Source organism: Marmota monax, unplaced genomic scaffold (assembly GCF_021218885.2).
Source record: "Marmota monax isolate L192 unplaced genomic scaffold, Marmota_monax_Labrador192_F-V1.1 WCK01_AAM20220418_F8-fsc00099, whole genome shotgun sequence".
Taxonomy (NCBI): Eukaryota; Metazoa; Chordata; class Mammalia; order Rodentia; family Sciuridae; genus Marmota; species Marmota monax.
In genome coordinates this window covers 1,067,807-1,093,290 of record NW_026692126.1, presented here as the reverse complement: position 1 = coordinate 1,093,290, position 25,484 = coordinate 1,067,807, and the positions used below count along the sequence as shown (strand labels likewise).

At 37.8% G+C, this 25,484-nt stretch overlaps 2 protein-coding genes across 5 annotated transcripts in view; both read left to right on the top strand.

The window, feature by feature from the left end:
- The first annotated feature begins 8,758 nt into the window (after nt 1-8,758).
- LOC124105963 (zinc finger BED domain-containing protein 6) lies at nt 8,759-22,574 on the top strand. 3 transcript variants are annotated; one of them, XM_058585714.1, is made up of 4 exons: nt 8,759-14,509; nt 15,829-15,888; nt 17,509-17,629; nt 22,390-22,574. In XM_058585714.1, the coding sequence occupies exon 1, from the start codon at nt 10,214-10,216 to the stop codon at nt 13,151-13,153; it is 2,940 nt and encodes a 979-aa protein (XP_058441697.1). In that variant the 5' UTR covers nt 8,759-10,213; the 3' UTR covers nt 13,154-14,509; nt 15,829-15,888; nt 17,509-17,629; nt 22,390-22,574. The 3 variants fall into 3 exon arrangements, with proteins under 3 accessions (XP_058441697.1, XP_058441695.1, XP_058441701.1); XM_058585712.1 differs by lacking the exon at nt 17,509-17,629; XM_058585718.1 differs by lacking the exons at nt 8,759-14,509; nt 17,509-17,629 and having other exon boundaries at nt 14,936-15,888.
- The window catches only part of Zc3h11a (zinc finger CCCH-type containing 11A), a 24,077-nt gene continuing 21,043 nt past the window's right edge, over nt 22,451-25,484 (top strand). For both annotated transcript variants that reach the window (XM_046463487.2, XM_046463460.2), the window contains exons 1-2: nt 22,451-22,588; nt 24,455-24,574. In XM_046463487.2, the coding sequence (XP_046319443.1) occupies nt 22,535-22,588; nt 24,455-24,574 (174 nt within the window). In that variant the 5' untranslated portion in view covers nt 22,451-22,534. The remainder of the gene's footprint in view (nt 22,589-24,454; nt 24,575-25,484) is intronic.

Here is a 25,484-nt window from a genome sequence, read left to right as displayed (position 1 = left end):
AGACAGAGTAGACAGTCCCTATGTTGTCCTACTGTTAAGGTCAATCAAATTCCTTCAGAGGTAACTTTTAGGATCTTGTGAGGACCCTCTTGTCTCATTCAGGCATTTCCCTCTGCAAGTTGTGTCATCTGTTGGGATGGTCAGGGTCTCACTGACCACATTTGGAAGCTTTGGGGACATTCTGTTTTCCAGTGACCCTCCTCCTTGCAGAGTGTACACCAGTTGGCTTCTAATCTCTAGGGTTCATGTTCCCCCTGATTAGAATATTGGGTGACTCACCAGAGCTACCAGACCCTTTTAGAGGATCCTGCCATCCCCTGAGTCCTGGCTGAATTTGGAGGATAAGGGCCAAAATATTGGCTGTCCTCTTAGCCCTTTAATCCTCCTTGGTTTTGACCTCCAAATCTTGGTCATTGAACATCCAGAAGAACTTCAATTTTGAAGTGGGAGTAATTGGTTCTAATTTTCACTTTTGTAATTTTATAGTTACTCCTTCTATTGAATTGGGGACAACTTAGTATGGGGGGGGGGTCAGTGTCATATCTTATCTGTCCTGTAAGTGATGGCTATCATCTCCAAACACTGCTCAGATTGTTCGGTTACACATTGTGTTTCTGCAAAAATGCTAACAGGCAACAGTTATAAAGTTTTAAGATACAAAATAATTTTTTGTGGTACTAGGAATTGAATCCAGGGGTACTCTACCACTGAGCCCTTTTTATTTTTTATTTTGAGACAAGGTCTCTCTAATTTGCCCAGGCTGGCTGCAAACTTGTGATCCTCCTTCCTCAGCCTCCTGAGTCACTGGGATTACAGATGTGTACTACTGCACCCACTACAAAACAAAATGAACAAGAGCAAAGCAAATCCAGTTTTGTGTAGTAGTTCTGAACCAAGAAACAACCTTCTTTAGAGAAGAATCAAAACTGTGAATGAGGAAAAAAATCTTAGAACAGCTATGGTTAGAATTTTGAAGAATGTTTAGTAATTGACAAAACTATTTATTTTCATTGTATGAAGCATTTTAGGATAACTATTATGATTGATTGTATTATAATAGGACCATCAGGCTTTCCTAATTATCTCTTCATAAGTTCAAATTCCCATCCTAGTGCAAGGTAGAACATAATTCTATACACACACACACACACACACACACACCAAAAAAAAAAACTTATGATAACTGGTTATTTTTATCCATTTATAAATTTATTTATTTATTTATATGTTTATTTATTCATTTATTTTGATTCTGGGGATTGAACTCAGGAGCACTTAACCACTGAGCCACATCCACAGTCCTTTTTAAAAAAATATTTTTAGTTGTAAATGGACAAAATGCCCTTATCTATTTATCTTAATGTGATGATGAAGCTTGAACCCAATGCCTCACAGGTGATAGGTACATGTGCTCTATTACTGAGCTATAACCCCAGTCCCCCAGCCCTTTTTTATATTTTATTTAGAGACAGGGTCTTGCTGAATTTCTTAAGGGCTCCCTAAATTGCTGAGGTTGGCTTTGAACTCTCAATCCTCCTGCCTCAGCTTTCTGAGCTGCTGGGATTACAGGCATGTGCCACCATGCCCAACACAATTATAAAATATTAAGTGACATAGATTTCCTATCTAGATTTGCTATTTTTATGTCTTCCTTTCTTGTCTTAAAACTAAATGAAATGTTTCATGTGTGAAGATACGAATTGGTGTGAATACATTTTGTATACAACCAGAGATATGAAAACTTGTGCTCTATATGTGTAAAAAGAATTGCAATGCATTCCACTGTCATACATAAATAAAAAAGAAGATAAATAGCAAGCTACAAACATGGAAAACTATTTTAAAAAACAAATATCCAATAAAAAATAGTGAGATACAGAGAGAGAGAGAGAGAGAGAGAGAGAGTCTGATTCATAGTGGGGTAGGGAGGGGGGAGCATGGGAGGAATAGACAAACTCTAGATAGGTCAGGGTGGGAGGGGAAAGAAGTGGGTATGGGGTTAGAAATGATGGTGGAATGTGATGGACATTATTATCCAAAGTACAAGTATAAAGATATGAATTGGTGTGAATATACTTTGTATATAACCAGAAAATAAATAAATAAATAAATGTTTTATGATTAAAGTAGAAGTAGTTTTCTAAGTTTCTTGTTTACAGATGTACACCTTAAGTGACCAATGCCCAATTCTTTTAATTACCAGAGTAGCACTGCTTAGAATGCAAAGTGTTGAGAACATCCAATTATCGTTACTTAAAGATGAGAATCATGATACAATTAGGAGTATACTAAGTATTAGGAGTATACTTTTAAAAGATAAGCTTTTAAAAGATTGTTACTACTAACAATTTTAGTTTGGAGGACAGTGGCTTGATAAAGTGTACCAGGGGATGGAACTCAGGGGCACTCAACCACTGAGCCACTTCCTCAGCCCTATTTTGTATTTTATTAGAGAAAGGGTCTCACTGAGTTGCTTAGTTCCTCACTGTTGCTGAGGCTGGATTTGAATTTGTGATCCTCCTATCTCAGCCTCCTAAGACCCTGGGATTACAGGCATATGCCACCATACTGGGCATAATTTAGCTTTTACTTTTGAAGTGAAATTCTGAATATATTACTCAGAAGGATAACTATAATCATGTTACTCTGCCCTTAACAGGTCTACATAGGTTAATAGTACCTATAAAAAATCAAAGACTAGCAGCTGGGGCAGCTGAGGCAGGAGAATTTCGAGTTCAAAGCCAGCTTCAGCAAAAGTGAGGAGTTACACAACTCAGTGAGACCCTGCCTCTAAATAAAATACAAAACAGGGCTGAGGATGTGGTTCAGTGAATTGAGTGCCCCTGAGTTCAATTCCCCCAAACAAAAAAATAAAAACAAAAGACAAGTTTAGACCTCTTATGGAAATAGTGTTAATGACCACAGATCAGACTACCTAGCCAGGCATGGTGGTACATGCATGTAATCTCAGTGACTGGGGAGGCTGAAGCAGGAAGATCGCAAGTTTGAGGCCAGCCTGGGGAACTTAGACCCTTTCTCAAAAAATAAAAAGTGCTAGCGAAGTAGCCCAGTAGCATCCCTGGGTTCAATCCCCAGTTCCATTAAAAACCAAAACCCAAACCAAAAGAACATACAATGAAAAGTATCTTTCTACCTTAGATATCCAGTCCTATTTTCCTCAGTTAGTCATTGTTGATAAATTTTTCTAGAAAAAAAAATTGGGGATGGTGGGTGAAGGGAAAGCGAGGAATGAGAGATGGGTAAGGAGAAATGGAAGACGGAGACCAGACAGAGATGCACACGAACTGACAAATAAAGGCCATCTCTCTATAAGCGAGAGAGGCAAAACAGGCTTGTGTTCTGGGACTTTTATGTGAGAGGCTCAGGGTGTGTCCTAACATGGGCAGTTAGGGGTTGGGTTGGTATGAGGGAATGGTGATCCTTTCTCAGAAATGCCCTTGGACCAGAAAGGGGAACTTTTTCCTTTAAATAACAGCTGTCACTTAAGATGGCCATCCAGATGCTAAGCAGGACCTTATACTCATCTTGTCAGAATCAGTGGGGATAAAAAAGAAAAATGTAGATTTAAGAGATATTTTGGAGGTAAAGTCAGGGGCTGGGGATGTATTTCAGTGGCAGAGTCCTTGCCTAGTACATGCAAGGCCCTGGGATCAATCCTCAGGACCAAAAGAAAAAAGAAACCAGGAGGTAATAAAGTCAAAGGGCATTATAGTGATTGGATAAAGTCTTGATTAATGTAACCAGGTAGATGGTGGGTGGTGCCATTCGCTAAGACAGAGGCTTTAGGAAGTGATGTTGGGGACCAGATCAGGTGATGATTTCAGTTTTTCCATGTGCTGTACTTAAAAGTGCCTCTGAAGCATCCAACTGGAGAATCCTGTAGGCAGTTGAACAGAGATCTGGTTCCGAGATAAGATCTGAGTCACCACATATAATTAATTCATAGTTGAAACCATGGAAATGGATGAGACAACTCAGGGAAAGAATGCAGAGAGAAAAGATGAGGATTGAAGAGGACTGAATCCGGGGCAACACCAACAATTAAGTGAAGCATAGAGAAAGAGGAACTTGCCAAGGAATACAAATAGGCAACCAAAGAGTTTGGAAAGAAACCAAGATAGAATGTTGTCCTTTAAACCAAGGGAGAGGGGAGCTGAAAGAAAGAGAAAATGGCCCAACAGGTCAAATGACTGTGATGTTTTGGAGTCAAACAGATCTGGTTTGAAATCTGACTTTGTCACTTACCAGTCAGTAATGACACCTGGGATAAATCACTGGAACTTTACAAGCATTTGTAAAAAGGGATTATCTGAGCTTCTATCTTATAGAGTTATTGCAAGGATTAAACTGAATAGTATACACAAAGTTGTTAACAGTGCCTAACACAGAATAAACTATCAATAAGTTATGTCTAATAATAATGAGAAAATAAACCCTGAAAAGTATTTATTTAACTTACAACAATGGACCCCACCAAAGGAATTTCAAAAAAGTCACGGAGACATTAAATCCAGATGAAATAGATTTAAGAGTATGTTAGAGGTGGGAAAATGGCCAAGGAAATTGGCCAGAAAGATAAATTCAGAAATTAGGTATGCCAGAGGAAAACAAGGAATTGAGCATACTTTTAAATAGAGGGGGAGTCATGTATTGTTATCAGGTTTTCAGGAATAAATAGAGAGGGACAAATTAAGGATAACATAGAAAAGGGCCAAGCTTGGTGGTACATGCCTAGAATTCCAGCTACTCTGGAGTCTGAGTCAGAAAGATCACAAGTTCTAGGCCAGCCTGGACAACTTTGTGAGACCTTAAAATAAAAAATAAAAATAAAGATAAAAAGGGCTGGGCCAGGCACAGTGGCACACACCTGTAATTCCCAGCAACTCCAGAGTCTGAGACAGGAGGATTGCAAATTCAAAGCCAGCCTCAGCAAAAGCAAAGCAACTCAGTGAGATTATGTCTCTAAGTAAAAATGTAAAATAGGGTTGGGGATGTGGCTCAGTTGTTGAGTGGCCCTGAGTTCAATCCCTAGTACCCCCCACCAAAATGAATAAATAAATAAATAAAAGGGCTAGAGATGTTGCTCAGTATGTTCAAGGCCCAGTATTTTAAAAAAGAAGAAAAAATAGAGGAGGGGAGGTGGATAACAGACTTTGTTGACTCTATTGTGAGTCCTGCCCAACATCACCACTAGTTCAGCCTTCTTATCGTACTGGGGATTGAACCCCAAAGCCTCACACATGCTAGGCAAACAGTTTACCACTGAGCTACATCCTGAACACTAAATAGTCTATTTATTTATTTGTTTCTTTATTGGAACTGGGGATTTAGCCCGGGGTGCTTTATCACTGGGCTATATCCCCCAGACCTTTTTATTTTTTATTTTGAGATAGGGTCTCACTAAGTCACTGAGGCTTTGCTGAAACTGATCTTGAACTTGAGATTCTCCTGTCTCATCCTCCTGTGTTGCAGGGATCACAGGTGTACGCCACTGTGCCTGGCCTAAATATTCTCTTTTGAACATAATTTAGTCTCAATAATTTTGCATTCTTTTTCTAGAAAACTTTGCTCTCAAAGCAAAAACTTATTGAACATCCTACATGGTTTTGTAATTATTTATGAAAGAGATCTGGAAACTGAAATTCATTTGTAGTTTGAGGTGCTTTTTAAGCATGGTCAATCTGGCATTGTGTGCATGGTCTAGACACTTTACCCACTTGTAACATCCAAAGTGCAAGCCCACACTCACCTCTGAGAATCTTGTGTGTATGTATTGGGGGCTTAGGGGAGATCCCCATATGGATTCTCCCTCAACATAGGGTTTCCCCAACTAGTTCTTCCTCTTCTCAATGGCCTCAGGTTTTTAACTTTTGCCCTTTTCAATGTCCCCATTACCCTATTTTTTTCTTCCCCACATTGGGAGAGACTAATAGAAACTGAAATATGAAATATGGTTATTTCCACTGGTAAGGGACTGATGGAACAAACTGTAAAAACAGCCTTATAGTGAGTGGGATGGGAGTTGTTAAAAAAAAAAGTGGTAATAGTTGGTATGGTGGTGCATGCCTCTAATCCCAGCAACTGGGGAGTATGAGGGAAAAGAATTGAAAATTCAAAGCCAGCCTCAGCAACTTAGCAAAGTCCTAGGTGACTTAGCAAGACCCTGTTTCAAAATAAAAAATAAAATAAAATAAAAAGGGCTGGGGATATGACTCAGTGCTTAAGCACACCTGGGTTCAATCCCTAGTACCAAAAAAAAAAAAAAAAAAAAAAAAAGTAAGCCTCTAAGCCTATAAGTACTGATGACTGTTAAAAGATATTCAAGATATATTACGAAGTGGAAATAAGCAAATTGTAAAACCCTATGCATAGTTTGATGCCTGTTTTTATTGTTACAATACACATTTCTTTTCTTTTTGTAGTGCTGGGGATTGAACCCAGGGCCTTAGGCATAGCCAGGTAAGCACATTACCACTGAGCTACAAAGCCCATCCCTACACTTAATTCATTCTAAGATGCACATCCTTTTCAATTTAGCATCTCTGATAAATGACCTGTAAGAACTTTTTTGGTGGGTGGGGTGCGATGGTGCTGGGGATTGAACCCAGGGCCTTGTGTTTGTGAGGCAGGCACTCTACCAACCAAGCTATATCCCCAGCCCAACCTGTAAGAATTTAATGAGCAGAGTTTTGTGTGTTTGTGTTTTTTTCTCTTGGAGGCTCACAAAAGAAGAATGCATCTTATGATATAATTTGATGAAATATGTTGTATCTATAAACTATATATAGCATGCCATTCAGGCCAGGACAGCAGCTTGGGAAGGCCTCAGCTATAAAATCTGCAAATTCTTTGGAAAGCCATCTGTGAAATTACAAAGAACCCTAGGTGTTGTGGGGACAGACAACAGACAGAAATTGGTTACCAGGAACCTGCTTGTTAGGTCTTATTGACATGGTAATCAGAGTGAAATCTGTCTTGAACCGGTCTCAAGAGTTTTGTATGTAAGGCAAGGACTGGCGAATTCTAATGTTGTGGCTTCTCAACTTTGAAAGAAGGTAAAAGTCAAAGTATAAGGAAACTCAGGACTCCTCTGACTAATGGATCCCTTAGATTGCCATTTGCGGCCTGGTTGGGACTCCCACAGGACTAGCATAAAAAGAAATAAAAGGTGCCTGGAGTCTCCATCAGCTTTACCATCAAGTGTATCCTTTCGCAGTAGCAGAATGTATCGTCACCCAAGTAAAGTTTAGGTAAAATGTTGCTTCAGAAACAAGTTCTGCTGATCTACGAACCCAGAGAGATCTCTAGCTCTTATTACATCCATGTAATATATTTAAATATATTTGCATTTAAAAAGTTAGGAAAGATGTATGTAAAATCAATGAGATTAAATTTCCCAGGAATGAGATTAATTCAGATTTTAATTTTCTATTCTACATATTTCTGTGATTCTTTTTTTTTTTTTAAAGATCAAAACATTCAAATGGAAAATACAGGATGTTTGTAATGAAATGGAGCAGCAATTGCTCATGTTTTCCTTTTCATTCCCCTAACCCTCATGAACTTACTAATAAGCCTGATACACAACTTTGTTTTAAGAAACACACACACAAAAAACAAACAAACAAACAAACAAACAAAAACCCTCCAAAGCCCAATTTCACTTCTGCAAATTGAAAGTAAATGCACAAGCCAGACATGGGAACACGCGCCTGTAATGCCAGGACCCAGGAGGCTGAAGCAGGGCTACAAGTTCAAGGCCAGCCTCAGCAATTTAGTGAGGGTCTAAGCAACCTAGCGAGACCCTGTCTTCACATTTAAATAATAGTAATAATAATAATAATTTTAAAAAGCACAAGTCCTTCAACATTCAGCATTCAGGACTCTTCCTCTTTGGGGGGAGAGTGTGTGTGTGTGCTGGGGATTGAACTCAGGGGCATTCAACCACTGAGCCACCAAATCCTTCAACAATACGTGGGAAAAGTTTATTTCTAAATTAAATTTATACACGGTTTGAATGATATATTCATTAGGCAAATTTGGGTAAGAGGAAAATGAGAACGCTTATGGTCTGGTGGACATTTCTTTCAGTTTTCCCGATTATCTGATATGAACTTAAAAAACAACAAAGCTTTATCACAGACGGTTTTAGGGGCCCGGAAACTTTCAGAACCAGCCCTTGCCAAGGCTACCCCTTGGCCCAGCACCTCCCCTCTCACGTGACCCTGTGACCCGGGGAAGCCATCTTAGGCATCGCCTCATAGAGCAAACTACAACTCCCAGAATCCCCGCGCTCTGCGTCGTGCTGGCACTTTTACTGGCCGGGTCTTAGAGCTGAGCTGTAGCCGGGCGCCATCTTTGACGCTGGCAGTCTCGGGTTTCTGCTGGCTCTGCTGCTGTGAGGACGGCAGGCGGCCGCGGCTAAGAAAGAAGAAAGACGTGGCAGCAGGCGGGAGTCGGAGATAGTGTCATCGGTTCGGTAAAGTTTCTGTTCTCTGGTAACTAGACCCGTTTCTTGATTCCCGGGTGGCTTGGAGCCAGGGAGGTGGGGGAGAGGGCGAGGGGAGTGGCAGCGGCCTCCCCTCGCCCCCGGGTCGCGGCCTAGCCCGGGAAGTTAGAGCGGGGTTCTGCAGCGCCGCGGTAACGACCACCCCCTCCCGGCCGCGGCCCTTGTCGGTGTAGGCTGGGAGCCAGGCTCCCGCTCACTTTTCCCATCCTCCCCACCCCACCCCCACCCCACTGCGCCCCACCCCCACGGCGCCTGCTCCCTTCCCAACCACCCTTCTTCCCCTCCCCCACATCCGGTGCTCGCGAATCTGGGAGCTTCCCCGAGAGCCGACTGTTCCCGACCCCCGGAGAGCGAACTGACACTAGATTGCTTTCTTCGGGGCAACAGTTTCTCCAGTTTAGCGGACGCTCACTGCCTAAAGCAGACCAGGTGCCAGGACCTGAGTTGACCTACTCTCATTCCTCTCCGGGGTCTTACTACTTTGGAGATTTTCTCAAACTCCACATTCAAAGCCATTGACCTTATTCCGGGATCTTACACCCATTCCCCACCCCAGTTACACTCCCTTCCCCAGCCCCGAGCATCGGAGTCGAGAGCTACAGGGACACTTCCGTTCTCCTTGTAGGATTGGTGGAACCGTAATGAAGAACACCCCCTAAACTCCCATAATTGGTGCGGATTCCTATGGGGAAGGCCCATATTGTTGACATCTTCCAGGCTTTGATTCTGGACCTTGAGAAGGAGGTGGAACTAGTAATAGAGATGCTTTTTAGGGTAAAAGTGTGTAGGTATTGGGGAAAGGGGAGGGATCCGTGGAAAAGGAATGAAAGTAGTTTAAAGCCCATATTTCAGTTCTTACTGTTCATATAGAGTCCAACTTGTGAGTTACTTATTTACAACCTGTAATGCTGCTTCAGTTTGAAAACATTAACGCTTGGTAGAAACGGCAAATTGAAAATGCAACTTGTTTTCCTGTTTTAAAATTTTATTTCCAAAGGATCTTTTCCAGCTATCTGCATTTTAAAAAAATGTACTACTTATAGTCAGAAGTGAAAGGGCCCAACTACATTTCCTGTTAATGACCAGTATGTGGAGTCTCATTTAGCTTTCCAGAATTGATTTTTGGGGGTTGTATTGACAAATCACAGTCCTAAACTATGAATGTTGAATGATGCACTATGTTTTTGTTTAAATTAAATTTCCTGAAAGTTTCAGAACTAAGGAAAAATCGTTGCTATCATGAGACATCTTAAAATATTAACAATTGAAGACATTTCAAGCAGGTATAGTTCTTGGTGAAGCAGGAAGAGCATGAACCTGGTGTTTGAAAGACCTGGCTTTTAGTTGGTACTAAACAGTTCAACTCTATGACTGTCGGAGAGTGGGCCTCAGTTTTTTTTTTTTTTTTTTTTAAATAATGTAAGGACACTGGACTTTGAATTCAGAACTCAAAAAGTTGAAAGGGATCTTAAAGCCCTCTATGAAAGAGTTTGGGAATGTTCTTCACTGCTGTAATTTTTCCTCCAAAAATAACCTGGCTTCGAATTCATTGGTCCAAAGGGAATTTGACTCCCTGTAGAAATTGGAGAAAAGGTAATGCAAGGAGAGAGGAACAGCTGTATTTCTGCTTGATTAATAAACACACTGACAAATTCTGGTACGAATTTTGGAGACATAAAGAGAATGAGTGTATGTACTTTAAGTGCACCAGTTTCTTCCCTCTCTCCTCGTAGAAGATGCAGAACTTTTAATGGTGCTGGGATTCTGGGATGTGTTTCCATTAATTCTAATGCAGCTGAAGAAGATGTGGTAGAAGGAAAGATGGTGGCAGAAGGAGTGGATAAAGAGGCAAAATTGCCTGCTAAAAAGAAAAGAAAGAAGGGTTTGCGAATTAAAGGGAAAAGGCGCCGAAAAAAGTTGATCCTTGCCAAGAAATTTACTAAGGATTTGGGATCTGGAAGGCCTGTTGCAGATGCTCCTGCTTTGTTAGCCCCCACTGCCTCTGAACAGGATGAAGAAAGTCTTTTCGAGAGCAATATAGAAAAACAGATCTATCTACCTAGTACAAGAGCTAAGACCTCTATTGTGTGGCATTTCTTTCATGTTGATCCCCAGTACACCTGGCGGGCTATTTGTAACCTCTGTGAAAAAAGTGTTAGCAGAGGTAAACCAGGCAGTCATCTTGGTACATCTACTCTTCAGCGACATTTGCAGGCAAGGCATTCACCTCACTGGACCAGGGCCAACAAATTTGGAGTCACTAGTGGGGAGGAGGACTTTAGCTTGGATGTATCTTTATCTCCCTCTTCTCCTGGAAGCAATGGAAGCTTTGATTATATTCCTGCTGATTCATTAGATGATAATAGAATGGGTAAGAAACGTGATAAATCAGCATCTGATGCCCTAAGGGCAGAAAGAGGGAGATTTCTCATCAAAAGTAACATTGTCAAGCATGCCTTAATTCCTGGAACCAGAGCCAAGACATCTGCAGTTTGGAACTTTTTTTACACTGACCCTCAGCACATCTCAAGAGCTGTGTGTAATATATGTAAAAGAAGTGTGAGCCGGGGTAGGCCCGGTTCCCACTTAGGAACTTCAACACTTCAACGACACCTGCAGGCCACACATCCCATCCATTGGGCGGTTGCCAACAAAGACAGTGGTGCTCTTGGAAATGGATTAGATGAGACTGAGACTGAGAGCAGTGATCTTTTGAATGATACGCATGGAGAGAAGTCCACAGGCAGCCAAGATTTAACAGCTGAGGATCTTAGTGACTCTGATTCAGATGAACCTCCTGTGTTAGAGGTTGAAAATAGATCTGAGAGTCCTATTCCTGTTGTAGAACAAGACAGTCTCATGCATGAACAAGAGAGAGAAACAACATATTGTGAAAATCCAGCCTCAAGTCAAATAAGTCAGGCAATTATTCAAATGATTGTGGAGGATATGCATCCTTACAACTACTTCTCAACTCCAGCTTTTCAGAGGTTCCTGCAGATTGTGGCTCCTGACTATAGATTGCCATCAGAAACTTACTTTTTCACTAAGGTTGTACCTCAGTTATATGACTGTGTCAGAGAAAAGATTTTCTTAACTTTAGAGAATGTCCAAAGTCAAAAGATCCACCTGACTGTTGACATATGGACCCATGACCCATCTACTGACTATTTCATTGTGACTGTACACTGGGTCTCTTTGGAAACTGACTCTTCTTCCAATAATGGCAGGATCCCCAATTTTAGAAAGTGGGCTGTGCTTTGTGTTACTGGTTTGGCCAAAGACTGTTTGATAACAAACATTTTACAAGAATTAAATGACCAGATTGGTCTGTGGCTTTCTCCCAATTTCCTTATCCCTAGCTTCATTGTTTCTGATAATTCCTCTAATGTGGTACATGCAATCAAAGATGGTGGTTTTACTCATGTGCCCTGCTTCCTGCATTGTTTAAATATAGTCATTCAGGACTTCTTCTGTGAGCACAAAAGCATCGAGAATATGTTAGTGGCTGCTAGGAAAACCTGTCATCATTTTAGTCATTCAGTCAAGGCCCGTCAGATACTGCAAGAATTCCAAAATGATCACCAGCTTCCATGGAAGAATTTGAAGCAGGATGAAACTGGCCATTGGATTTCTACCTTTTATATGTTAAAGTGGCTTTTGGAGCACTGCTACTCAGTTCACCATAGTCTTGGTAGAGCCAGTGGAGTTGTGCTCACATCTCTTCAGTGGACTCTAATGACATATGTTTGTGATATTCTTAAACCATTTGAGGAAGCCACTCAGAAAGTGAGTGTAAAGACCACAGGATTGAATCAGGTGCTACCCCTAATCCATCATCTACTCCTTTCCCTTCAGAAACTCAGAGAAGATTTTCAAGTCAGAGGTATTACTCAGGCCCTCAATCTGGTGGATAGTTTATCTCTGAAACTTGAAACTGATACCCTACTAAGTGCCATGCTGAAATCCAAACCTTGTATCTTGGCTACTTTGTTAGATCCTTGCTTTAAGAACAGTTTGGAAGACTTTTTTCCTCAAGGTGCTGATTTAGAAATTTATAAACAGATTCTTGCAGAAGAGGTTTGTAATTATATGGAATCTTCACCAGAAACCTGTCAGATTGCAGCTTCAGAAGCATCTGGTCCCTTAGTTACAGTAGGAGTTGATTCATATACCTCATCTATAAAAGAAGGCACCTCCAATTCAGGTTCCATGGATATCCCAGCCACAGACACTGTTGCCATTGGAAGCAAAGGCTTCATGTTTCCTTCTGCAATAGCAGTAGTGGATGAGTACTTCAAAGAGAAGTATTCAGAACTCTCAGGAGGTGATGATCCTTTGATTTATTGGCAAAGGAAACTGAGCATATGGCCAGCTTTGACCCAAGTTGCTATTCAGTATCTAAGTTGCCCCATGTGTAGTTGGCAATCTGAATGTATCTTTACTTCAAATAGCCACTTCCATCCAAAGCAGATCATGAGCCTGGACTTTGATAATATAGAACAGCTGATGTTTCTGAAAATGAACTTGAAAAATGTTAACTATGATTATTCTGCATTGGTTCTAAGCCAGGATCCCCAGAATAAGGTTGTTCAAAGCAATGAAAAAGAAATATTGTCTTGATTTCTTTTTCCTTTCTCCATTTAAAATGGGCAACTTTTTTGCTATTTTATTGTATCCTTACTGCTATAGTTATTATATAGTCATACTAATCATTCTTTCAAAAACACCCGAGCATGGTGACTCACTCCTGTAATCCCAGCTACTTGGGAGGCTGAGGCGGGAGAATTGCTTAAGCCCACAAGTTCGAGACCAGCCTGGGCAATAGAGCCAGACCCCTATCTCTAAAAACAAGCAGCCACAAAACTGAACCTGGGGAAACCCGAAAACAAAAAGGGCTGGAAATTCCTCAGAGACAATATAATGTTGATAAAATGAAGGTTAACTCAAAAGATTTCACAGTTGTAAACTTAATGTTACACCTTGGAAATTTTGAAAATGTTTATATCATTTGAGAAAGAAAAGATATTTTTTAATTAAAAAAATATAGTGCAGCATTGAAAGGCCTTAGGCTATTTCTGACTGGTAGATTGAACTAGTAATTAAAATAAAAATTTCCTCCAGCATGAGAGGTTTGATTACTCTGAAACCAATGAATTGAGAAAAACAATAACGTACTAAATTGGTACTCCTTCCCTCTCCCCATTTTTCTATATCTTTTAAAACCCTGATGTTCAGTTACAATTTGGCAAAAAAAAAAAGAAAAATTTGTTTTCTATTTGGAAATTTCTAATTGCCTCCTCATACTGGTCAGCTTTATAATTTCAAATTATTGGGCATGATAGAATTACCCTTTATGTTTAGGATTGAATCTGTATAAAAGGGAAAGAGAGGAAACAATTAGGAAAATAGTTATTTTTAGTCTTTGAATTGTCTTTTTAACCTTATATATAGGATAAAACTATAAAATAAAGATTATATAGGTGCTTTTGCATAATTTATGGGTTAATAATAGTAAAAAGTTTGCAAAACTGGAAACTGTTGAACAGGATTGGATTATAAGCCCTGTGAGCATACTTAAACAAAACCAGTTTGCCTTTCCTGAAGAATGTTTTTTTTAATTTTTGGTGATCTTTTGAAAAACATACTTAATGATCCATAATATTAATATTAACTAACTGAAGTTGTTTTGGCCACTGTATATTCTTAACTAAAAATAAGCAGTCAGCATTTTCATGTGTTCGGAATCATTGGTGAAATAAGTGATTAATCCCAGTGATCCTTTAAAGTCCCTTTCCACTCTGGAAGTATGTTTCTGTATTTGAGTGGGAAGCCAGAAAATGATGACTTTTAGTAAAAGTCTATTAGAAGTTTCAGACTGAATAACTAATGTAAGATCCCAATTTTTCCTTTTTTTCATTTTAGATTTGGGGATATTCCCTGCCCAAAAAAATCCTGGAAAATTGACTAGTATTAAGTGTGAGTAAAAGGTGTCCACTTTTTTTTAAGTTTTGATTTTAGTTTTGTCTTGGATAGTATTTGGCAAGATTTAGCCTAGAAATTATGTAGTATTTATTATGTGAGAATCAAAATTGCTTTGTTACTGGGCTGGTTTCAAAAATTTAGAAAACTCATTTCTGTACATCAAAAAAATTTTTTTTTATTCTTAAATGGTAAATGTACCATTGTGAAATGAAATTTCAACTCCAAAATATACCCTTTTACTAACTGGAGTAAATGGATAATTATAGTCTTTAAAAGCCATAGCCATCAGTAGTAAAGAATTTGGTTCTAGGCTGCATAAGCAAGCCCTTACAGGGCTGGTGTTAATATAAAAGAAGGAAAAAAAAAAGTCTTCCCTTGGATAAAAAAAAGCTTTCTGTGTTTTGACAGTGCCAGTTCAGAATGGCTATAATGCTGCTCTGCCTTCTACAGCTTGCTGCACCACTCTGTAGTTACTCTATAACTATACGTTTCTATCTTTTTTGGTTAAACACTCCTTGATGATGATATAGATACATCATTTTATACACCTTGATATATGTATAAGGGTTTCCCTTCATCTTTATTTTTGTGGGCTGGGCAAAATTTAGTGTAACATTAGCTTCGTGCTACTTGGGTATGTAAGTTCACTATTTTTATAATGTACTCAAATCTACAGTCTTTTATAGTGTATTTTTAAAAAGGAAACTTACCCAGATGTTTTATTTCTACACATTTGTGTGTGTGTGTGTGTTTGTATGTATGTGTATAAGCCAGTTAGTATATGTGTATATTATATACATAAAACACTATATATTTTTACATACAAGTATGCTTTTATTATACAGATAATAAAGATGGGGGAAGGTTTCTGTTTTTTTCTTAATAGGTGAAGAAATCTTGAAGACCAGAAATTGGATCTTATTGAATTTTGGTGTTTTTTTCTTTTCCTTTTTCCTTTTTTCTTTTTTTTTCCCTTTTTTTTTTCTTTTTCTTTTTTTTTTTTTCCTTTTTAAATTATATTGTTCGGCTATGGAAGATGGATTTTTTTAAAAAATCTTTGAATTTCAAGTTCATCTTTTAAATGAACTTTTTTGTTCTTTTTTTTTCTTTTTGAGGAGATAACTAATGCTAGCTGTCTCCAGGCTGGCAAAGGTTATTTGAATGGACTTAATCTTCCAGTAGTTGGGAGATGTTTTAAAAACACATCCTGTGTTTCAATTGTGGCTGAGAGGTTTCCTTGGCAATGTGAGGAAGAAAATTCTTTCTGCCTCATTATTATTAATTCATGGATTGAGTGTTGGTTCGACCTACAGGCGTAATAGATTGGAACTCAGTGAAGACACAGACGTTCCTGTTGAGAGCAACCAGCTAATGTAAGTGGGGGAAATGGGTCTTTTCTCATTAAAGGAGTAAAAACTTTTGTAATTTAAGGCAAAATTTTCCTGGACTAGTAAGAAATTAAAAGGCTAATGTCCAGTCATTTTTTTTCTTGTAATTATTCACAAACTTTTAGTTTTTGAATAGAAACGTGTTTGTTCTTTCTTTTGTTTTGTTTTTGATAGTGCACATTGTGAAAAGGTAAAAACAATACAGCTAAGGTGAAATCCTCCCCTAATTCCGTTTCCTTGAAGGAAAACATTTAATAGTTTATCACAACATGGTTCCTTGCCCATACACATTACTCTGCCTCATCTTTTTAATGACTATGTAGTGTTCCATTGTCCATTGTAACTCAGTGTATCCCTCATTGGTAAACATTTGGGGTTTTACAAACAAAAATATCCCTGTGTCTAATAGTAGCCTTATGCACCCATCTGCATGAACTTGTTTCCCTAGAACAAGTTCTTAGATGCAAATTTATGGAATTATTATATTTTATATAATAATTATCATAATAATTTGTATATAATTTTTATAAGAGGTTGTAGAAGTTTACTGAACAATTAAGGAGGTCTTAATTTGCAAAAGTTGTAGATGTGTATCTTTTATAAAGATAGTAATCTTTGGTCATATTGCTGATAGATCTTTTGCTATATAAATGTTTTCCAGTTTTATCGATATTATTGTTATAGTTTTTATCATTGGTACCTTAGGAAAGGGTTTTTGTTTTTTTTCCACTCTGAGCTTAAAAAAATTTTTTTTTCTGAGTGTCTAGGTGAATATGTATTTTATTTTAAAAATGCTGAGGATTGTAGTTATATGACATTGCCACTGTTACGAAGTTCTTTTTTTTTTCCAAATAGCTGGCCATGTTTCTTGTTAATCTCAAATGCCGCTTATTTTTATAAATCACATTATAATTTAGGGGTGCTCTTGAATTCTATTGAACTGTATTTCATTTGCCAACATTACATGTAAATATTGTTGTATTTTCCATTTGTAATATCAGGCAGAGGGAGGCTCTTCCATTTCTTTTTAAAGTATCTTTTTTTCCCCTCACTTATACTTCTAGGTGATTTTATAATCTGTCAATTCCAATAATAAAGTCTCATTGGGATTTGGCATGAATTACATTCAATGTATGCATTTTGAAGTTACTTCTTAAATTTATCCGTTATCCAGATCATCTGTGCCTTAGTCATTTCATAGTTTCGGGGGTTTGTTTTTGATTCCATGTGACTTTTGCATACTCTTCATTTTTTTTCTACATATTTTATGGTTTTATTGTGAATGACGACGCTCGTGTCTGAATGATTGTTGCTGACATTAATCAGATTTACTGCTTTTTGTATATTTATATTATTATTTTTATTGTTTTTAAATTATTAAATTTACTAGTTTGCAAACATATAATTTGCAGATTTTTTTATTATGATGATTTTTGGTCTCATCCTTCCTTGTATTTTTTCTTTACTGTACATACTAGAACCTCTGGAACAGGTTTTTTGGTTTTGCTTTGTTTTGTTTGGGGGGGGTAGGTTGGGGGGGTAATGGGGACTGACTGACCCCAGGGTTGCTACATCCCTAGCCCTTTTATTTTTATTTTGAGACAGGGTCTCGCTAAGTTGCCCAGGCTGGCTTCAAACTTGTGATCCTTCTGCCTCAGCCTTCCGAGTTGCTGGGATTATAGGAATGTGTCCTACTCTGGAAGAGTTTTGAATGATAGTGGCAACAGTTGAGTATCTTTGCATCTGTCTTCAGTGAGTTCACCCGTAGTACTTTACCATCTGTGCATGCTGCCAGTTTGATGATTATATGCATTTATGCTAAGGCAGTTCCTTTTTTATTTTTTTAAAACCAGGAGTAGATGTTGCATTTTAACTCCCTTGCTTTTTTCAGGGGGATACCAGGGTTTGAACCCAGGGGCCATTTACCGCTGAGTTATATCCCCAGTCCTTTTTATTTTTTATTTTAGGACAGGGTCTTGTTAAATTGCCCAGGCTGGCTTAAACTTGATCCTCCTGCATCAGCCTCTCTCACCTCTAAGATTATATAGGCATGCACCACTATGCCCAGCTTAGCTTGCCCTTTTTTTTTTTAGCCATTATTGTCTTTTTTTAAAAAATACCATTTTGAACTCCTTTTTTTTTTTCTCTCTTTTAACCATTTATTTCTTTTTCATTTTTTTAGAAGATAGACACAATTCATTTGTTTGTTATGTGGACCAACCCAATGCCTCCACACATGATAGGCAAGTGCTTTACCACTGAGCTGCAGCCCCAGCCCTCCCTCCCTCCTTTTTCGTACTGCACATTGAACCCAGAGACGCTTTACCACTAAACGAATTCCCAGCCCCCTTTTTTAAATTTTTTCTTTTTAGACAGGATCTCATTAAGTTGTCCAGGCTAACCTTAAACTTGCAGTCCTCCTGCCTCAGCCTTCTGAGTAGCTGGGATCACAGGTGTGTACCTCTGTGTCTGGCCATTTTATTTCTTTTGAAATCTTGCTTAGAGTACCACAGGGGTTGGTTTTTTTTTGTTGTTGTTGTTGTTTTTTTAATGCCCTTTATTAATGTAATGAATTGCTTAATGTTAGACCATTCTTAGTTCTGAAATCAGCCTATTAGAAGAGTGTATTACTCTTTTAATACATTGCTGGTTTAACTGGCTAATGCTTTATTGGGATTTTTATTTGTATCATAAATCAGATGTCTGAAGTAGTTGTTTTAAAACTTTTTTTAAAAGAGTGAATAGTACTTATTTTTCAGGGGGGGTACCAGGGTTTGAACCCAGTGGCCATTTACCGCTGAGTTATATCCCCAGTCCTTTTTATTTTTTATAAAAATAATATGGTTTGTTCTTTTGCACTTTTATTGAGTTCTTTTTTCTGAGTAATTCTTCCTAAGTTATAGTACTTGCTTGGATGATTTTTTTCCAAAAATGGAAAAAGTACATAAAGAGTATACTTGGATTTTGTTTTTTGTTTATTTTTGGTACTGGGGATTGAACTCTGGTGCTTTACCACTGAGCAACATCTGCAGTCCTTTTTATTTTTTAATTTGAAACAGCGTCTTTCTAAGTTGCTCAAAGTTCTTCTAATGTGCCCAGGCTGTCTTCAAACTTGTGATCCTTCTGCCTTGGCCTCCTTAACTGATGGGGTTAAAGGTATGCACCACCATGGCTGGGAAGGACATACTTTTTGAGACTTTCCATGTGTAAAAACTTGAGCTGTTCATGAAATATAGTTTGAAAGGCTAAATCTAAGGTCATAATATCCTTTAGATCTGGTTGCGTAGTATTGTCTTTTGGAATTTAGAATTTCAGATGCGAAGTGTAATAATGTCAAGTCTCTTGTTCTTTGCTTTGTTAGTCTGCTTTTTCCTGGAAGTTTACATGACTTTGTCTTTACTGTTGGAATTAAAATTTTTAACCATGTCTATGTAGAGTAGAATAATCTTAAAAGTTTAGTAGGGCATATCATAAGCCTCTTTTTAAAGGCTCAAGTTCATCCAGTTTAGAGAAGTTTTCTGGGATTTTTTCCTCTTATTGTGCTACCAATTTCATTTCTTTTTTTAGAATTTCTGTTGTCTAGAAATTGAATTTCCTAAAATTCCATGTTGTATACCTTTTCTCTCGTTGACATCTTTTCCATTTTTGCTTTGGATTCTCAGAGATGTTCTGCCAGTGATCTCTTAAAATTCAATTGTGTTTTTCATTGATTTTTATTCTGTTATTCTGTTCCCTCCATTAAACTATCTTTGAGGTGAGAAGATAGAAATTTGAGTTTTCTAAGGTTTCTCTTCCTTTCAACCCTTCCCTGCCCACCCTGGTACTGATTAAACCCAGGGGTGCTTTACCACCAAGCTACACCCCAATCTCTTTTAGATAGGATCTTGCTAAATTGCCCAGGTGACCTCAATCTTATGATCCTCCTGCTTTGGCCTCCCAAGTCACTGGGATTATAGGCATGCATCACCATGCCTGGCTAAATTGCCATTTTCTTTTTTTAATATTTTTAAAAATATTGATGGACCTTTATTTTATTCATTTATTTATATGTGGTGCTGAGGATCGAACCCAGTGCCTAACACATGCTAGGCAAGTGCTCTACTGCTGAGCCACAACTCTAACCCCCAAATTGCCATTTTTTAAAATAGCAATTATGTTCATATTTTTTTCCTAATGAAAGTTATAGAAGTCCAGTAATGTGAAACATACATAGAGGATCCTTTCTGTTGAAACATTAGTAAGGAAGTGCCTATCTACTCAAGATTCAATCTCCCCACATTCTGCTTAACTTTGAGGGAGCTTTGCAGACCTAAATTTGCAATTCAAACTATTTTACCCCTTAATGAAAATTTACCTTTTACCCCTTAATGAAAAATAATACACACACACATGTATATGTACACACATGTGCACACGTACAAATTTTGTATGTGTATATTTATATATGTGGTGGTGCGAATTGAACTCTTTGTCACTGAGCTATTCCAGCCCTTTTTAAAAATTTGAGACAGGGTCTTGCCAAGTTGCCTGTCTTGCAAAGATTTTCTCCCAACCTATGGTTTACCTTTTCATCCTCTTATCAGTTCTTTCATAGAACAGATGTTTATTTTTTTTTTGAGACAGGGTCTTACTAAATTGCTTAGGGCCTCACTAAATTCCTTGAGGCTGGCTTTGAACATCTGATCCTCCTGCCTCAGCCCCTGGATACTAGGATTACAGGTCTTCATCACTTTGCTTGATTCTCCCCATCCCCATATGAATAAGCTGAGTATTTTCCAAATCTTTAAGCTCTGCTTCTTTTTTGTTTAATAGTTCCTTGATAATCTCTTCTTCTTGCACGTTCCTGTCAACAGTAAGGCAAAAACATGCTGTTCCTCCACAGTTTGCTTAGACATCTCAGGTAAATATCCACAGTCTTTGCTTACAAGTTCTACCTTCCACCCAACAGAACACAGTTCCACCAAGTTCTCTACCATTTTGTAACAATCATCTTTCCTCAAGTTTCTGATAACTTGCTCCTATTTCCAACTGAGACCTCACCAGAAGTACCTTTAAACATAATTCTTTTTAGCTGTAATTTCTAGGTTTCTTCTGTGAAGCGCTTCAGAACTCTTCCAGCCTCTACTTATGACTGTATTCCAAAGCTGCATCCCCATTTCTAGGGATATTTTTATATCAGAGTTAACTATTTGGTACCAAACTCTGTTAGGCTGCACATTGTTGTATTGTGGATGTACTATAATTTTTTTAAACAGACTCTGGTTTTTGAACATTAGAAACAAGATGGTGATGTATTTTCTTGGGTATTATTACCTTGAATATTTGTTGAATATTCTTATCTTAGGATAAATTTTAGGAATTGAATAATTGGGTCAAAGGGTTTATGCAGTTTAAAACTTTTGGTACATGGTTAGTTACAGACTCTTCTCCTAACCTAGGTTGTTGACTTGAAGGTTGGTTTTCATCATGGCATAGTAGTCTTGGATTAGGAATTATTAGTGGGAGATAAGATTCAGTTCGTTTTGATTTCAAGTGGTAGATCAATGTTTATGAAACCTGATCTTCTGGTGTATGGATATAAAGAAAACCCTTCCATATTCTCATGTATGCTTTTATATATTTGCTGTAGAGAGAGTGAGAGAGAGAGGTCGTAATGGACATAATACCTTTATTTTATTTATTTTTTATATGATGATGAGGATTAAACCCAGTGCCTCACACATGCTAGGCAAGCGCTCTACAACTGAGCCACAACCACAGCCCTATATTGGATTTTATAGAAGCTTTCTTGGACACTTTAGTGTGGGGACCAGGGTATGGCAGGGGCTTGAGGCTAGAATGTTCATTGTTTTGTGGAATTACTGTTTTATGGGAATAGTCTTGAAGACTTCTTTTGCACCTTACTTACAGTGTGCAGCTCTTTAGCCACCTTCAGTATATAAGCTAACTCAGATGTTTTCAAAGGTAATTCTTTCACCAATTATTACAGCTAATGTTTTCCCACCTAGTTACAATGGTATACTTTTGAAATAAAACAAATGGTTATGAAGCTATCTGAACTTTTTCATTTAGATGAAAAAAAACCTAGTGCTAGAAATGTAGATTTAGAATGTATCTTGTGTAAAGTAACCTAGATCCCATGAATCTATGTAGATCATATATTTAGTTACAATACTTATATAAATTTTATTCTGAAATTTAAAAAAAATACAAAAAATACATTTATTCTGAAGCAGTAATAAACAGGCACCCTATGAGAATACAAAAGAAAAAAAAGGACATGGTTATCTTTAATAAAATTTTAACATTGTAGATGGGAATGTACAATGTTCTCAGTCATTATGTTTACAGGGCTCTGTTGAGACATGTGTATGTTAATATAATTAGTTAAAATTTGGTTTTAACAAAGTAATCTCAGGGTGATTTGGTGGAGAATATTGCAGGAATTTACCTGAAATGTTTTAATTCATTGTCTCCTTATTTTAGGATTGTGTTTTAAAGCCGATTTCTGTGATTGAGTTGTCATTTGGAAGATCAAACCCATTTCAAAAGGATTTGGCGCCGGTCCTCGCCTTGAGGAAGCAGTGGCTTACTTCAAGAAGCCATTTTCTGGGCTAAGAATTTACCCAGCATGTCTAATCAAGGAGAAGACTGCTATTTTTTTTTCTATTCTACATGTACCAAAGTAAGTATTAATATTACTGAATCAGTTTTATTTATAGTTTCTTTAATAAATGAGGGTTTTTCATGCATCCTAAATTGCTTTTGTTTTGTTTTGCTCAACTGTTTATCTGCTGTCAGTTTTATAGTAAAGAAGAATTTTATTTTTTCTTCTGCATTTTATATATAACTAATTTTTCCATATTCTAAAAAATATGAAATGACCAATGGCACAGTCATCAGTGTTCTCTTATCTGTAATTAATCTATTCAGAGTGTCTTTGGAACTGTGGGCACTTTGATCCATGGCTTATTCTGTTTGATTTTATGTATTTTGTATTAAGTGAGTGGGTGGTTGTATTGACTTCTCCCAGATTTCTTGTGGCTAAGAATATAAAGCTATCTTTTTTTTTTTTTTTTAATATTTATTTTTTTAGGTGTAGATGGACACAACACAATGCCTTTATTTTTATATGGTGCTGAGGATTGAACCCCGGGTCCTGCCCGTGCTAGGCGAGCACTTTACCGCTGAGCCATAATCCCAGCCATAAAGCTATCTTTCTAAATATGCTTTTGTAGCATTTTTGCTTTGTCTTAGTCCAAATTTCCTATTTTTCTGCTTGATTCTTCTGTATCTCTATTTAGATAGGTACTACTTTCAGTTACTTCTTTATGACATTCTGTGCATTTGTATGGGGTTTTTTTGTTTGTTGTTATTTTTTTGGTTTTTGGTACTGGAAATTGAACCCAGGGTTGCTTAACTACTAAGCCACATCCCCCACCCTTAAAAAAAAAAAAAATATATATATATATATATATATATATACACACACACACACACACATACATATATATACACACACATACATATATATATATATATACACATATATATATATATATATATTTTTTTTTTTTTTTTTTTTTGCAGGTGGACAAATACCTTTATTTTGTTTATTTTTATGTGGTGCTGAGGATTGAACCCAGTGCCCCAAGTGCTCTATCACTGAGCCACAACCCCAGCCTCCCCAACCCCACCATCCGTTTTTTATGTTTTATTTTGAAATAGGGCCTCACTAAGTGCTTAGGGCCTCATGAAGTTGCTAAGGTTGATCTTGAACTTGAAATCCTCCTGCCTCAGCCTCCTGAGTCACTGGGATTATGGGAGTATGCCACCATGCCCAACACATTAATGTGTTATAGTAACTTTTTCTTGAATCATCTTGATGTTGTATTTAAAATGGTAAGTTTTAGGATTGGGAGTATAGTTCTGTGGCAGAGTGCTTGTTTCCTGATGCATAAGATCCTAGGTCCAATCCCTAACTGGGAGTTGGGGGAGGACCTCCACAAAATAATAAGTTTTAAGCAAAGTTCTGATAATGTAATCTATTTTACAAACAGCAATTTGCACACTTGCATTTTGTTTCAGCTAAGGTATGAAGAGAAGCTTAAATTATATTAGTTTGATTACACCCTTTTTTTGGTGTTGGGGATTGAAACCCAGGGCATTGTGCATGTAAGGCAATTACTCTACTAACTGAGCCCTAGATTGTTATACTTAAGTCCTTATCTGTTAACTTTGTAATTTGCTCTCAAAAGCTGGAATTACACAAGTTAGGATGTGTGGAATGCTTTTGAAGATGAACTGTAAGATATTTTATTGAGTACATAACAACTTCTGTTGTTTTCAACCCTGTCTTTCAGCTTGTGTTACGCAGGTTGTCAGGTCAGATGAAGGATACTGTCAAGAAGTAGATTATAGTCATCCCATTTCAGTTATTTTCTACCATACCTGTCTTCCTTACTAATTTATGTTTGTCTAGATTCTAGACTCTTTACCTAGGATGCCTGTTTCAGTTACACATGTTCTTTATGTTCTTTTTTATTAACAGGGTGACAGCTGCCCATTCCGTCACTGTGAAGCTGCACTAGGAAATGAAACTGTTTGCACATTATGGCAGGAAGGGCGCTGTTTTCGACAGGTGTGCAGGTTTCGACACATGGAAATTGATGTAAGCTTTTGATTTGTATTACCATAATGTTCCAGTGAAATTTCTGACATTAATGCTCACTTTTTTTTTTTTTTAATTTCTTTTTTTTCATTAATGCTCACTTAACAATTAAATGTTTGCTCCTTTTTTGGCGGCCGGGGTGGAGGGGTACTGGGTATTGAACTCAGGGTCACTCAACTACTGAGCCACATCCCCAACCTTGTTTTGTATTTTAGAGACAGGATCTCATTGAGTTGCTTAACACCTCAGTTTTGCTGAGGCTAGTTTTGAACTTGCAGTCCTCCTGCCTCAGCCTCCCAAACTGCTGGGCTTACAGGTGTGCACCACCTCTCCTGGCCAATAACTAAATGTTACAGAGCATGAATCAGTATGATTTTTCTGGAAGGCAGTTGCTAATATATTTATCTCTATTTTTTTGGTAACAGGGCATTGTACTCATGGCCTTATACTTTCTAGAAAAACATTCTACCACTGAGCTACATCCAAAGATCTTTTTAAAATTTTATTTTGAGACAGCATCTTGCTAAACTGTTCAGCCTAGCCTCAAACTTTCAATCCTCCTGGCTCAGCCTCCCAAATAGCTGGCATTATAGGCCTGTGCTACAGTGCCCAGCTGTATTCCTTATTTCCAAACAATTACAATTACAAACTCAGGAAAATTGGAAGTACAGTATAAATTCGGCAATCAATTACTGACATTCTTGATCATTTCCATATACTTTAAATATTTCCTTAGAAAAGGAAACAGGAAGCTATCAATGTTAGAAAATTAACATTGATATGTTACCTCTGTTTAACCCTCAGATCCCATGCAGGTTTTGCGAGTTATCCCAGTAATATCCTTTATGGTCGGAGCAAGTCCAGATTCAAGTGTTGCCTGTAGCTGTCATGATGCTTTAGTCTTATTCAG

Coding starts and splice junctions, on each gene's coding strand:
- LOC124105963 (XM_058585712.1), top strand. CDS start 10,214: ATGAGTGTATGTACTTTAAGTGCACCAGTTTCTTCCCTCTCTCCTCGT.